The sequence below is a fragment of the Salvelinus alpinus genome, chromosome 2 (assembly GCF_045679555.1).
Source record: "Salvelinus alpinus chromosome 2, SLU_Salpinus.1, whole genome shotgun sequence".
Taxonomy (NCBI): domain Eukaryota; kingdom Metazoa; phylum Chordata; class Actinopteri; order Salmoniformes; family Salmonidae; genus Salvelinus; species Salvelinus alpinus.
The window spans coordinates 67,180,182-67,196,440 of NC_092087.1; the positions used below are offsets into that span (position 1 = coordinate 67,180,182).

The following is a 16,259-nucleotide window of genomic DNA, read 5'->3' on the forward strand; positions in this document are numbered from 1 at the left end:
CATTGTTTTGGAAGTTTCTGCTGCTTGTACCAGCATGCCATAGTTGCATGTCAGTCTGCAAGGAATTTTTATGTCAAAATCTTCTATACTTTTAACCCAATGTTCACTTCTGAACTTCACAACATTGGTAATGAGATATTGACCTTACTAGTCAAGACTTGTGAAACACTATATGGAGAATTCAGAAGGAAAAACTAGTCATGTAGCTTTCAGTGGTTTGCAGTTGCTCTGAACTTGTGATATGTATTTGAATGGAATCTAATGGTATTTTATTGAATTGAAATTGAAATGAACAGAAATTAATTCAATACAATTTATCTGATCTGAGGTGAACTACATGAAATATTTCCCAGATAAAGTATTTCCATGGTCAGTGGAAATCTTCCTCTTCCTCCTCTTCCTCTCTCCTCTGGTAGGTCCAGGCTGAGGCGAGGTGGTGGCCATGCCTTGGCCCCTGCAGCACCCTGACACATAGAGACCCAGAGCAGTGACCCACCTCAGGAGACCAAGTCATCTGTCACTGCATGTCGGGCCCCCAGGGCCCCAGGGGTCGTGGCCTGCTGATTCCATCCATTGTTTCAGGGTGATTGCTTCTCCTAGTTGCGTCAAATACAAAAGCTATTTACACACTGGCTCTGAGATGTCTCCAGTCCTCATCTTGATTGCCATTAACATTACTTCTGTGCATCTGATTTATTTAATTCTGGGTTTCTTTGTTTTACGTTTTGTGACAAATGACTTTGTTAAAAGCTCTACATTAAAATGAAACTTGATATAATTAATTGTGATAGATTAGATGGACTAGATACAGTGCTTTCAAAAACTATTTATACCCCTCGACTTATTCCACATTTTGTTGCGTTACAGCCTGAATTCAGAATTGATTAAATAGATTTTAATAATAACAAAGTGAAAACACGTTTTTCGAAATGTTTGCAAATGTATTGAAAATGAAATACAGAAATATCAAATTTACATAAGTATTCAATACATGTTAGAATTACCTTTGACAACGATTACAGGTAAGTCTCTAAGAGCTTTGCACACCTGGATTGTACAATATTTGCACATTATTCTTTTTCAAATTCTTCAAGCTCTGTCAAGTTGGTTGTTGATCATTTCTAGACAGTCATTTTCAAGTCTTGCCATAGATTTTCAAAACAATTGAAGTCAAAACTGTAACTAGGCCACTCAAGAACATTCAATGTCATCTTGGTAAGCAACTCCAGTGTATATTTGGCCTTGTGTTTTAGGTTATTGTCCTGCTGAAAGGTGAATTTGTCTCCCAGTGTCTGTTGGAAATCAGACTGAACCAGGTCTTCCTTTAGGATTTTGCTTGTGCTCAGCTCTATTCCGTTTCTTTTTATTTAAAAAACTCCCTAGTTCTTGCCAATGACAAGCATACCCATAACATGATGCAGCCACCTCCATGCTTGAAAATATGAAGAGTGGTACTCAGTGATGTGTTGTGTTGGATTTGCTTTGTATTTAGGACATGAAGTTAATTTCTTTGCCACATTTTTCAGTTTTACTTTGGTGCCTTATTACAAACAGAATAGTTTAATTCTCTACAGGCTTCCTTCTTTACACTCTGTCAATTAGGTTAGTATTGTACAATGTTGTTGATCCATCCTCATTTTTTTCCTGTCACAGCCATTAAACTCTATAATTGTTTTAAAGTGACAATTGGCCTCATGGTTAAATCCCTGAGTGGTTTCCTTCATCTCCGGCAACTGAGTTAGGAAGGACGCCTGTATCTTTGTAGTGACTGAGTGTCAGTGGTGTCTGTGAAACAGAATGGGTCAGCCGCACTACTTATTGACAAATGTTTAATTAATTTGAAAAAACTTCTAAAAACATAATTCTACTTTGACATTATGGGGTATTGTGTGTAGGCCAGTGACACAAAATCTAAATGTAATCAATTTAAAATGCAGGCTGTAAAATGTCAAGGGGTATGAATACTTTCTGAAGGCACTGTATATCACTACTTTGTTGATTGATTTTAGCTTAGTTATGCATTTATTACAGAGTAATAAATCAACACTGAAATTGCCACACACCATAATCCCTAAAGTGGCCCCACACAAACTTTATGTATTTTATATTTGTTGTTTACACAGCACTTTTAGCATATTTAATGAAGTTGGTACGAAGTGGCATGATGAATCCTCAGCTGGAGGAAATCTACTACTGATGTCTAATCACACATTTAGGATGCGTCCTAAATGGCACCCTATTCTTTATACTGTGCCCTAGTTTTTACCAGAGCCCTATGGTCCCTGGTCAAAAATAGTGTACTATGTAGTGAATAGGGTGCCATCTGGAACGCCACCCTTAGCTGGGAAAAACAGTCAGATGAAGGCAGTTTCCAAAATCCCCTAAAGATGGCAGTCAAACATGGGACTTAGTTCACATTGGCTTTATCGGAATAGACAGCCATGTCACTCAGGAATGTGAGACTTGCAGTGGAATCATGAGGAGCAGAGAGATGAGGGGGAAATCTTGACAATAAAGAGTTACATTTTCTTAAACATTATGGTGTAATTTTTTTTTTTTTTTTATTACATTTGTGGCAAAAAAATAAGATTTGAGGCAGTCTCATTCGCCAATAATCTCAATTTCTGATAAAAGTCGATTACCAACCAAAATTCCACAATATCCTTCTGTCCTCACACCAAATTGGTAATTGATTTTAAGAGGAAGATAAATGATTCCTTTTGTGTCTGTCGGCTTTGAAATTAGGTGTATCTAGGGAACTCCCAGAGGATTGGGAGAGCACATCTATTGAGAGGGAGAAGTAGAGCGTGAGCAGGAACTAATCCACTTAAGTGTTTGGGGGCAGATTTACGCAAATCCCTTTCCCCCCCCTCAAATTCCAGGGAAGACTCTCATTTGATCTAGCTAGGCCTTTCTCACTATTGAATATCTTGGTAGTGGATAGTGTATATAATTTGTCTCTGGAGAGTCTCACAAAAGGATATCGTAGAAATAGTAGGCCTATGTCTATAGTAGAAGATCATGTTTAAGTAAGTGTCAACATATTTTCAGTCCCTCAAATTCCAAGGAAGACTCATTTGTATCGAGTCCTTCTCTGGAGGATGCCACAATAACAATATGTCATATAAATAGTAGGCCTCTGTCTAAGACTATGTTTTAGTAAGTGTCAGCATATTTTTTATCCCAGTTGCTGCAAGATTAAAAGTAGCCACAGTTTAGGGGAGCTGGATTTCAGTGAAGTGCATTTCAGCAGATATTTTATTAGAAGTGAGCGGGAGTTCTATACCACATTATGCTTCCCTAAATAACCTCGAATCATATTCTATTCTTCCAAAATAAAGAAAAATCCTCAAGTATCCTCAAACATTCTACTCCCCACAACAAAGCTTTCAGTTAAGTTGATTTTGGTTAAACATTTTTTTCCTCACATTGTCATTCAAACCTGAGAGACTATAGGTCTTAGGCAAGTTTATAATGTATTATTCCAAGATACTAATATTGACTCATTAAAGACAAGAACAAGAAGATAGAGCAATGTGCTTGTTCATTTAGTGGACCTTCAAAGCCCACCTGGTCTGTTCTCGTCGGGGTTCGGACGTGACAACAACGTCCGTCATTCAGAATAACCTTTTGGCCTCAACAGCCTGCTTCCTTCAGCCACACCGCATACAGCAGCTGAGAAGCCAAAGAGCGAGAGATAGCGACCCTTCTCTGTTCTTACCCCCACCACCAAAACTGAGGACGCATCACAAATGGCACCACATTCCATGTAATATATGGCACCAGAGCCCTATGAGTCCTAGTCAAAAACAAGTGCACCATATAGGGGGTAGGGTGCCATTTGGGACACAACCTGTGTCTGCATAAGCCCTTTCCACCACAGTCGGCGAGTCAAACAAAGTAATTAGTCAGTAAATGCAGAGCTACCCAGGCGAAGCAGGGAAGGGGGCAGCCGGTAGGCAGGAAATCGACTGTGTAATTTTTCCCATCACTGTACTGTACCAAGCTGTACCCTCCTACTAACTGTCCGGGTTACTAACTGGGGTTTTGCTAGCACTTTACATTGAGTTGCACTTATACCTGTGTAGTAAATCTGTAATTACACTCCAGTTACTTAAGTGTTACAAAGCTCACACATAATATAAATTGTGTGACAGGACCTCAAAGTATTGAAATGCTTCCTTTCTGTGTTCATACAGCAAACTGAGAGAAACTGGTCCTGTAAGTTCTTTTTATTTTCAAACGCAAAGAGATTCGTGGGGTTAGGAGATAAAAGTCTATGAAAAAAAGACTCACACACATAGTGTGAATTAGACAAGTCAAGTCCTTTTTTTGGAAAAACAGCAGAGTACGGCAAAGCAATACCAGAGCACTTGTAATAGCAATCGTTACTAGTCCGCAGAGAGTTTGTGGTAAAACAGTAAACAGCACACTATTACCTCACCTTATTGTCATTTTCCAGAATTACAACAATTTCATTATTAAAAAAAAATGGTTTCCAGGGTGTCTGTTGTTTTAAAAAGACCGTCCAGGGAATACAGACATCGGCTTCTTTTCTTGGTACAAGTCCACTGCCAAGACAAGAGTATCTTCACCCTCTATAACTGTCCATGCCATGCAGCAGAGGGGGGGAAAGTGAAGGACTAATTGTTTGTTTTGTATTGGTTGAATTAACACAGTAACGAAGTATCCACTGGAGACCTCCAGTAATTGTAGACCCCAGAAGGGAAGTCCTCACAACGTAAGAAGTCCTCACAACGTAAGAAGTCCTCACAACGTAAGAAGTCCTCACAATGTAAGAAGTCCTCACAAGGCATGATGGAGTTTGAAAGGCCTCGCATAGTCAGGGTGGTGGTTCAGCAACAGTGGCTACTCAGATTGAACCACTTTAAGGAAATGGGGGGGGAGTTGGAGAAGGGGGGGGGTCACCAGCCCCACTGACAAACAGTCAGGCGATAGTGGTGAGTTTGGGCTGGGCACCAGCGCAATCAATATCGCTGGGTCACGGAAGTCACGGAGGGAGGGGCAGCACCGAGAGATCATGCCCCAGTGGCGGGGCTGGTTGGTGGGAGGGTAGAGGTGATGGTAGGGGCACCAGTGGAGGTCAGAGCGATGCCCATATCCGTGCTGATCGGACCACCATGAGACACGCCATCCTCGGGAATACCTGGCAGTTCTGCTGGGAAAACAAAAGAAAAACAAACAATGAGTAAAACTGAAAACAACACCAGTGTGTACAAGTTACTTTAGCAATAAAACTGCGTAGTGTGACTTTAAAACGACAGCACTCTGCACTGTTACTTTAGGTCATGTGAAGCAGTTGTGTTGTGTGCAGTGAAGCGGCACTACAATGGGGTGACATGTCGGGACAAATGGATTTCCCCTATCCCACTAACTCTTACATCAGTGTTCATGATTTAAGGAGAGTAGGAGGGAGGAAAAAGAGGCTATTGGTCGAGCATTTAGAGCCGTCTAGAGTGCAGCACTCTGCGGCTGAGCAAGAGAGCAGTGTGGCTGACCCATTCTGTTTCACTGACACCAGGGGACCCAATCAACAGGCGCTACTTCCCGATGGAGAGCAGAGGCTAAACGCCCCCGAAGCCTTATTTTTTAGTTTTCTTTCTTTCTCCTGAGTTCCTTTACCGGTCCTCCCCTCAAAAGATGGCAACCCTGACCCCTCGAAACGATGTTAGCAAACCTCGGCTGAATAATTGGCGGAGAGGCTCATTTAAACAATGGCCTCCAGCAGTGTTAGGGCGACGCACAGGGGTCAGTGAGGAAGTTCACCAAAGGATGCCTGAGGGGTTTCTGGGTAGAGAGAAACATTTTGTACGGGGGGGGGGAATAATCCTGTACTCTCGTTAATTTGTGGGCCCGTAACCGCCTATTGTCTGGGAAGGGAAAAAGACGATTTTGCCCAGCCTTGGCTAATTTTGCGGAATAAGAAGAAAGGAAAGAAGGGGGCCAAACGACCAGGGAACAGTCGTTTGGTCCGGGGCCTTCTGCATGGCTTGCTTTGGATACGAACTGACAGGTGCATTGTTTCCCAAGGACCCATAAGCTCGATTATCGCGAAGGGGAAGAAAGCGTAATGCTCCTCCTGAGGAGTCTTTAATTGACTTTGGTTCAAAGTAATGTTGCAGAGTGACCGTATTAGAAAAACCCGCCGAGTCCCGAGTCTCTCTCCAGTCTGTCTGCAGTCTCTCTCTCCAGTCTCTCTGCAGTCTCTCTCTCCAGTCTCTCTGCAGTCTCTCTCTCCAGTCTCTCTCTGCAGTCTCTCTCTCCAGTCTCTCTCTCCAGTCTCTCTGCAGTCTCTCTCTCCAGTCTCTCTCTGCAGTCTCTCTCTCCAGTCTCTCTACAGTCTCTCTCTCTAGTCTCTCTGCAGTCTCTCTCTCCAGTCTCTCTCCAGTCTCTCTCTCCAGTCTCTCTGCAGTCTCTCTCTCCAGTCTCTCTCTCCAGTCTCTCTGCAGTCTCTCTCTCTAGTCTCTCTGCAGTCTCTCTCTCCAGTCTCTCTCCAGTCTCTCTCTCCAGTCTCTCTCTCCAGTCTCTCTGCAGTCTCTCTCTCCAGTCTCTTTCTGCAGTCTCTCTCTCCAGTCTCTCTCTCCAGTCTCTCTCCAGTCTCTCTCTCTAGTCTCTCTGCAGTCTCTCTCTCCAGTCTCTCTCTCCAGTCTCTCTGCAGTCTCTCTCCAGTCTCTCTCTCCAGTCTCTCTCTCTAGTCTCTCTGCAGTCTCTCTCTCTAGTCTCTCTGCAGTCTCTCTCTCCAGTCTCTCTCTCCAGTCTCTCTGCAGTCTCTCTCTCCAGTCTCTCTCTGCAGTCTCTCTCTCCAGTCTCTCTGCAGTCTCTCTCTCTAGTCTCTCTGCAGTCTCTCTCTCCAGTCTCTCTCCAGTCTCTCTGCAGTCTCTCTCTCCAGTCTCTCTCTCCAGTCTCTCTCTGCAGTCTCTCTCTGCAGTCTCTCTCTCCAGTCTCTCTCCAGTCTCTCTCTCCAGTCTCTCTCTCCAGTCTCTCTCCAGTCTCTCTGCAGTCTCTCTCTCCAGTCTCTCTCTCCAGTCTCTCTCTCCAGTCTCTCTCCAGTCTCTCTCCAGTCTCTCTCTCCAGACTCTCTCCAGTCTCTCTCTCCAGTCTCTCTCTCCAGTCTCTCTCTCCAGTCTCTCTCTCCAGTCTCTCTCCAGTCTCTCTCTCCAGTCTCTCTCCAGTCTCTCTCTCCAGTCTCTCTCTCCAGTCTCTCTCCAGTCTCTCTCTCCAGTCTCTCTCCAGTCTCTCTCTCCAGTCTCTCTGCAGTCTCTCTCTCCAGTCTCTCTCCCGTCTCTCTGCAGTCTCTCTCTCCAGTCTCTCTCTCCAGTCTCTCTCCAGTCTCTCTGCAGTCTCTCTCTCCAGTCTCTCTCTCTGCAGTCTCTCTCTCCAGTCTCTCTGCAGTCTCTCTCCAGTCTCTCTCTCCAGTCTCTCTCTCCAGTCTCTCTCCAGTCTCTCTCTCCAGTCTCTCTCTCCAGTCTCTCTCCAGTCTCTCTGCAGTCAAATTCAAATTCAAATTCAAATTCAAGCTGCTTTATTGGCATGAAAAACATTGTGTCAATATTGCCAAAGCAACAATGTATACAATATACATTGTAATACAATTAAAACAATGACAAATAATAATATAGAATGGCAGTAAATAATAATACAAAATTAAATATAAAAATAGTAACAATAAAATGGTAACAGTCAATAGTCGAATGTTATGTATGGTGTAATGCACCACTACCACCACCACCATCATTAAACTGCTATCATTACCATTACCACCCATACCATTACTATTTGGAATGATAAACAACAATAATAATACTAATAACAATAACAGTAAAAACAATAACAGTCATAATAAGTAAGTTACTGCTTACTATGCAGATGTTATTATTCAGTGTCCCTCAGGCTATGGCAGGCAAATATATATTTGGCTGCAAGAGGAGCCATTGCTCCTTCGCCCATGAGTATTTTTAGTTTTTCCTCTGGGTTTAATAAGTTAAAATTTGGAATAAATGTAGTCATTTCTGTGAATAATGAATCTCTTGGTGAGGAATATTTATCACAGTAAAGGAGAAAGTGCATCTCTGTTTCTACCTCCCCTGTCGTGCAGTGACCACATACACGCTCCTCTTTGGGTAGCCATGTCTTTTTATGTCTGCCGGTTTCTATTGCCAATCGGTGGTCACTCAGCCTGTACTTGGTAAGGATCTGTCTCTGCTTCGAATCTCTGACAGAGTAGAGATATTCAGCCAATTCATATTCTCTGTTTAGGGTCAGATAGCAATTTAGTCGGCTTTGGGATTTGGTTTCGTTTTTCCAATGTTGTATATATGAGTCCTTTGATTGGTTCATGATTTTGTTTATTGGAATTCTTTCTTTTGAAGCAGTGCTGGTGTCAGCTTGGTTGGTTAGGTCCAACACCAGCTGACTGAGAGGGCTCGTTTCTGGGCTCAGCTCTTGGGTTTGAAGTGCTTTAAATTGCAGACTCGAATTTGGACTTGAATTTAGATGTAGCCAAAATTTTAATGATCTTTTCTGTATTTTCATTATTACTGGAAAGCGGCCCAATTCTGCCCTACATGCATTAGTTGGTGTATTTCTCTGGACTTGTAGGATTTTCCGACAGAATTCTGCATGTAGGGTTTCAATTGGATGTTTGTCCCACATTTTAAAGTCCAGTTTATTGAGTGGCCCCCAAACCTCACTTCCGTAAAGAGCTATTGGTAGGATTACACTGTCAAATATTTTGGTCCAAATTCTAATTGGGATGTTGATTTTGAATAATTTCATTTTTATTGCATACAATGCTCTGCGGGCTTTTTCTTTGAGTGCATTCACTGCCATATTAAAGTTTCCCGATGCAGATATGGTCAGACCAAGGTAGGTGTAATTTTTTGTGTGTTCAATGATGGTGTTGTTCAGGGTGAATTTATATTTGTGTTTCTGACATCTGTTTTGTTTTTGGAAAATCATGATTTTAGTTTTTGGGAAATTTACTGCCAGGGCCCAATTATGGCAATATTGCTCTAGAATATTAATGTTCTGTTGAAGACCTTCTTTGGTTGGTGATAGAAGTACCAAGTCATCAGCATATAGCAGGTATTTCACCTCTGTGTCAAATAGTGTGAGTCCTGGGGCTGGAGAATGGTCCAACATGTCTGCTAATTCATTGATATAAATGTTGAAAAGATTTGGACTCAAACTACAGCCTTGTCTCACACCTCGACATTGTGAAAAGAATTCTGTTCTTTGGTTTTTGATTTTTATTGCACACTTGTTTTCTGTGTACATACATTTTATTAAGTCATACACCTTACCACCAAGCCCACTTTGTAGAATTTTGTAGAATAGCCCTTCGTGCCAAATAGAATCAAATGCTTTTTTAAAGTCAATAAAGCAAGCAAAGATTTTGCCCTCTTTTTTTTGGTGGACGTGTTTATTAATTAGTGTGTGTAAGGTGTATATATGGTCAGTAGTGCGATGGTTAGGGAGAAAGCCAATTTGACATTTAGTTATTACATTTTTTTCTTGAAGAAAGGTTTGGATTCTTGAATTCAAAATGCTACAGAAAACCTTTCCCAAGTTACTGTTTACACAAATTCCCCTGTAATTATTGGGGTCTGATTTGTCTCCACTTTTGTGGATAGGGGAGATGAGCCCCTGGTTCCAGACATCATGTTGAACAATTTAAGCACAGCATTTTGCAACTCAGGTGTGCTGTTTTTCAGCATTTCATTTCTGATGTTGTCTAGACCACAAGCCTTCTTTGATTTAATAGATTTGAGCTTTTCATTTAGTTCTTGTTGGGTTATTGGGTAATCTAATGGATTTTGGTTATTTTTAATGACTGATTCAAGGATGTTCAATTTTTCTTTAATTTCTAATTGGTTCTGTTTTAAGTCTTTTTGTGGGATGTTTTTGTATAGATTATCAAAATAAGTTTTCCAAATTCCTACATCTTGTATGGCTAATTCTTGTGGCTTTGTTGTGCTTAAATTGTTCCACATGTCCCAGAACTGATTTTGGTCAATTGCGTTTTCAATTTCATCAAGTGTCTTGTTGGTATAATTCAGTTTCTTGCGTTTCAGTGTATGTTTATACTGTTTCAGAGTTTCAAAGTATTCATATCGTAGCTCTGGGTTGTTTTGCTGCTTATGTTTTTTGTTTGACATTTGTCTTAGGTGTTTTCTAATTGTTTTACATTCATTATCAAACCATTTGTCAGAAACATTTTGTTTTTTGTTTCTGATGTTGCATTTCTTTGGTTTTCTCAAATTTGCTTTCGATGCTGCTTTTTGGAATATGCAGTTGATGTTTAGAGTAGCCGAATTGACACCATCTTTATTGTTTTGGTATTGTGAGTTATTGAAAAACTGTATAGAGTTCATCATTTCTTTTGAGTTCAATGTTTCAATGAATCTCTCTGCACTGTTTGGAGCCCATCTGTATGATTGGTTTATGTTGAATAGTTTATTGGGCAGTTTTTTTGAATGAATATTGCCGGTTAATTTCTTCAAGAACACGTTGATCTGACTGTGATCTGACAATGGTGTCTGTGGTCTGACAGTGAATGCACTAATGGAGGAGGGGTCAATGTCCGTGATGGCATAATCGACTACACTTGTCCCAAGAGCTGAGCAGTAAGTAAACTGACCTAAAGAGTCCCCTCTGATTCTACCATTAAGCATGTACAGGCCTAAGGCTCGACAGAGATGCACTAACTCCTTCCCATTTTTGTTCAGTATTTGGTCAGGACTGTTTCTATTATTTATAATAGGGCTGCTGTACAAGGAGGGGTGACCAAATATGTGGTGGTTACCTCCCGCATCAGTGTAGTCAGGCTCAGAACCTGTTCTTGCATTGAAATCTCCACAAAGAAGCACTTTACCCTCTGCCTGAAATGTAATGATTTCTGTATGGAGATTGTCAAAAAACTGATCATCATAATATGGTGAATCTGAAGGAGGAGCATAAGCTGCACATATGTACACATCATTGTCACAATAGATTGTACCTTTGTTAAGTTTTAGCCAAATGTGACTGGTACCTTTTTTCATTTCATTCAGTGCCAAGTCCTGCTTATGCCAAATGATGATTCCACCTGAGTCTCGGCCCCGTTTAACATTTTTATGTTTGATTGATGGTAGTAAACTTTCCCTATAGCCTGAGGGACACTGAGTATCTATGTCTCCACGACACCATGTTTCCAGTAGGATTATGATGTCCTGTCCCTGGATGTTTTTAATAAATTCTGGATTTGTTGTTTTATAACCAAAATGTGAAGAGTAAAGTCCCTGGATATTCCAAGAGCTGATAGTTAATGATCTCATTTATAATAAGTGATATTCACTGGTTTGAGTAAAGTACATTGAAAACAATACAAAATAATATATATATATATATATACATATACATACATATATATATACATATACATACACACACACACACACACACACACACACACACACACATACATACATACATACATACATACATACATACATACATACATACATACATACATACATACATACATACATACACCATTATATATAAATATTATTATTCTGTCTCTCTCTCCAGTCTCTCTCTCCAGTCTCTCTCTCCAGTCTCTCTCCAGTCTCTCTCCAGTCTCTCTCTCCAGACTCTCTCCAGTCTCTCTCTCCAGTCTCTCTCTCCAGTCTCTCTGCAGTCTCTCTCTCCAGTCTCTCTCTCCAGTCTCTCTCTCCAGTCTCTCTCCAGTCTCTCTCTCCAGTCTCTCTCCAGTCTCTCTCTCCAGTCTCTCTCTCCAGTCTCTCTCCAGTCTCTCTCCAGTCTCTCTCTCCAGTCTCTCTCCAGTCTCTCTCTCCAGTCTCTCTCCAGTCTCTCTGCAGTCTCTCTCTCCAGTCTCTCTCTCCAGTCTCTCTCCAGTCTCTCTCTCCAGTCTCTCTCCAGTCTCTCTGCAGTCTCTCTCTCCAGTCTCTCTCTGCAGTCTCTCTCCAGTCTCTCTCTCCAGTCTCTCTCTCCAGTCTCTCTCTCCAGTCTCTCTCTCCAGTCTCTCTCTCCAGTCTCTCTCTCCAGTCTCTCTCTCCAGTCTCTCTCCAGTCTCTCTCCAGTCTCGGCCGCAAACGGCTCGCTTAATCTTCCCCATTCGCCGGGCTTAATGAAAATATCTTATGACAGAACTGGAGTCCTTAATCAAATAAGAGGGGGGAAACGTTTTATGTACCTCGTTAATGATTAATTCATTCAACGGGACGTAAAAGAACATCTCTTATGAGTAATTGACCCGGCAATCGTTGAGAACTTTACCTTAATTAGCCACTCTATATTTAGCCACTCTATCACTCAATAGACGGCAGAGGAAGGTTGACTCTTGGTCTATGTCTGTCATCTGTTCCCATAGGATTTCAGATGCCACCACCTACCCCATGAACAATTTTCACATGACAAATTCGTTAGCACTGTGGTTTTCCATCGAGCGTCCACTTTCGCTGTTTCTAAACAAACATCAAATATGCACATCTGGGAAGCAGAACTATGCTTTCTTTTTTTCCCCCGATGGTTGACCCTTTGAATGTGGACAGCCATAACGAGTTCTTTCCAACAGCGCATGTGAGAAGCGGGAGCAATGAAAGGTCGTTATTTCTGTCCACATGACCAGTCAAATAAATCAATTGGTCACGCCACTGGCGTATACATATTTAATTTAGACAAAGTCAATTAGCTTTTGCCAGACTTTTCACCCTGCTGCAATGTGGCAGTAATCTTTATGCTGCATTTATATACAGTACACGTTTCATTTGTGTGTCCGTGCTAGCATATCACGTAGTATGCATGCCTTATAAATACTTCATGATACAGTGAGCTCCAAAAGTATTGGGACACATCGTTTTTGTTGTTGTTTTGGCTCTCTACTGCAGCACTTTGGATTTGAAATGATACAATAACTATGAGGTTAAAGTGCAGACTGTCAGATTTCATTTGAGGGTATTTTCATCCATATCAGGTGAACCGTTTAGAAATGACAGCACTTTTTGTACATAGTCCTTTCATTTTAGGGACCCAAAACTATTGGGACGAAGTCACTTATATGTATGTGTATTAAAGTAGTCAAAAGTTTAATATTTGGCCCCATATTCCTAGTAGGCGATGATTACATCAAGCTTGTGACTCTACAAACTGGATGCATTTGCTGTTTGTTTTGACTGTGTTCAAGATTATTTTGTGCCCAATAGAAATGAATGGTAAATCACGTATTGCCATTTAGGAGTCACTTTTATTGTAAGTACGAATATAATATGTTTCTAAACACATCTACATCAATGTGGATGCTTGATACTTACAGTGCGTCCCCTTGGGCTCTGTGCTAAGTCCGTTAGCAAGGGGTCACATGTAATGCCACTGTCCCTCCACACCCATACCCATCCCACCCATGGGCCCTACGGGGAGAGAAGAGGGACAAATTAGAGAGGGGTGAGTGAGGATGGTGGAAGAGAAGGGGGACAGAGATAAAGAGGACAAAGACATTATTTGGGTCAGTGAGGTGAGCTAATGCAAATATTGCAATGTGACCAGTCACACCTGGTCAACACTGTGTCTCTGCAAGGGGGGGGCATGGGAGATAGGGTAAGTAAATTATACTGTGACAGGGGAGGGGGAATGGGAACCAGGCAGGTCCATGGTGTGTGTTTGAGGGACTCAAAGGTTTGTGTGTCTGTGTGTGTGTGTGTGTGAGTGTGTGTGTGTGGTGCGTGCACGCGTGCATACGTGCATGTGTGTGTCTGGGACGTAGGAGTTAAGAGATAGGAGTCTTTACCAGGTGGTCTGATTCCCATGTGTGTCTGGCCATCCATGACGAACCCTCCCATTGGTTGACCTTCTGGGGTGTAGGGCCCTCCTCCAGTCACTGGCAAAAAAAACACAGGCCGAAACAGAAGGAAATGCTAATTAGAATCTTGCATAAGTTTTAATTACCGGTGCGCCCCCACCAAACGTCCCCCCTCCCTCTCCTGGTTTGGTCTGTTCTCGTTATTCTCTCACTATTATCCTCTAATTACAAGATTATTTCGTAGGTAATTTTCTTCATCAATAGGCTTAATTACTAACAAACGACTTCGTATGTATTGGTAAGAGTTGTCCTTATGGCCTATGCTGGGAAAGAGCAACTTGATATCAGAAAATAGATTACTGTTCTGGCAACTAGAACATAATTACCTCAAATTACACAGTAGCACTGTAAATGGGAAATAAGTCACTTATAACAACTCTTTGACTCATTAAACACGCGTTTAAGCAAACCGGCTAACCATAATTACAGTACGTAATTAAGGAACTACTTTTCCACCAGGTTACTGGTGGAACAACAAGGCAGTTAACCCACTGTTCCTAGGCCATCATTGAAAATAAGAATTTGTTCTTAACTGACTTGCCTAGTTAAATAGAGGTAAAAAAATTAAATAATAATAATAAAAAATAAAAAATCTGTCCACTATCACAAATAGGGGCCTCCGAGTGGCGCAGCGTTCTAAGGCACTGCATCTCAGGGGTAGAGGTGTCACTACAGACACCCTGGTTCGAATCCAAGCTGTATCACAACCGGCCGGGATTGGGAGTCCCATAGGGCGGCGCACAATTGGCCCAGCGTCGTCCGTGTTTGGCCGGTGTAGGCCGTCATTGTAAATAAGAATTTGTTCTTAACTGACCTTCCTAGTTAAATAAAGGTCAAATAAAAATTTCATTAAATAAATGGAACAATTAGTGGCGGAGGAAGGATAGGACAGAACGGACTGTGATTCGGCTTTCTGTCTCCCTCATATCATAAAGTGTAGGCAGCCTCAGGTAGAGAAGCTGGTTCTGGTTACATGAGCCAGAGCAACAGTTCAAGCTCCTCGGTCCGTCTTTGAACTTTACAGAGTCCCCCTAATGCAACCCTAACCCCTAACCCTCATCACAGGTCATAAATTTTACAGCAGCTCCAAAACAAGGCATGTGCCAGGGGACTGCTCTGTCTTTAGCAGAGAGAGAGAGAGAGAGAGAGAGAGAGAGAGAGAGAGAGAGAGAGAGAGAGAGAGAGAGAGAGAGAGAGAGAGAGAGAGAGAGAGAGAGAGAGAGAGAGAGAGAGAGAGAGAGAGAGAGAGAGAGAGAGAGAGAGAGACTAACAAAGTAAACCAAAGTCCTACTCCACAACTTTTTACAGTAGCCAATATGTGTTTTTTTATCAAAAAGTAAAAATTCTGAAATTAAATTTCAATTTAAAAGCAAGCAAGGGAAAACGACTGGTCATATTTTAGCTTCAGTTTCACTTGCTCCTTGTTTGTTTTTCAATCCAAGGTTAAACTTTCAGTGGACTAGCCAGTCAAAGTGATTAGCGTCTTTGTCTGGGCTAATCCTCTGGGTTTTAGTGGCCCTTCACTCCCATAGTTAAATCCGTCCGTTCAGTTAAACACATTGAAGACCAGAAGGGGCAAGACAGGAGATGGTAGCAGGAGAAGTACACAGTTTTTGTTTAGTCAAAAACAGATTCATTTATGTTTTTATTTATGTTTTTATTTTATTAAATTCAAGATTTTTTTAATGTATGTTGAACCTGTTTTCTTGAAATAAATATCTTGACGTTGACTTGAATTGAAACAACTTTACCACATGAATTGAAACCACTCAAATTTGACAGGAGACTTGCCTGCTCTATTGGACTGGTCGATCATGGGCTGTACTATTCTTCGTCTCGCGTTGATGAACCTGAAAGAGAGAGAATGAGGGAAGGCGGGAATGGGGGGAGGGCAGTGGAGGAGAGAGAAGACAGCAACACGTTATAAATGAGGCCTGGCGAGCAGCATATGATTTCAATGTACTGTTTTGGGACCACAGAGGAAAAGCATTCATTCGCTTTGGCGTTATGAGAAGAAAAAAAAGCTTGCTGTCAGCGATGGTTGCCTGACGTTGTCCAGGCGTCTGGTCTACACTTCGCTAAAAGAACATGGAAACCTCAACCTCCTCTTAAACTGTGGCTTTCAAAGAAAAAAATGACTTCTTGGACAGTAACTGTGATTCTTACCAAACCAAACACCTGGAATATCTATGAGTTCATAGCAAACGGACGCTGCTGGTGGAAGCATACCCTTCTTTGATATCTACCAATACAGTAGACACTTGATATACTGTCTCTAAAAAGTCCAAAATATTTCATGTCACAGCAAAATTCTATTTAGCTTTTCATTACATAAAATACACCAAGCACTGATAAAGTAAAGTCCTCAAGTACTAGTATA

At 41.6% G+C, this 16,259-nt stretch overlaps 1 protein-coding gene across 2 annotated transcripts in view; it reads right to left on the minus strand.

Moving 5' to 3' along the window:
• Window positions 1–4,217: 4,217 nt before the first annotated feature.
• The window catches only part of LOC139567489 (homeobox protein Meis1-like), a 41,176-nt gene continuing 29,134 nt past the window's right edge, over window positions 4,218–16,259 (minus strand). The window contains exons 10-13 of one of the 2 annotated variants that reach the window (XM_071388802.1): window positions 15,671–15,729; window positions 13,808–13,897; window positions 13,335–13,430; window positions 4,218–5,179 (exon numbers count right to left, since the gene is read on the minus strand). In XM_071388802.1, coding sequence (XP_071244903.1) covers window positions 13,378–13,430; window positions 13,808–13,897; window positions 15,671–15,729 — 202 coding nt within the window. In that variant the 3' untranslated portion in view covers window positions 4,218–5,179; window positions 13,335–13,377. The remainder of the gene's footprint in view (window positions 5,180–13,334; window positions 13,431–13,807; window positions 13,898–15,670; window positions 15,730–16,259) is intronic. The other variant, XM_071388803.1, reaches the window with a different exon arrangement.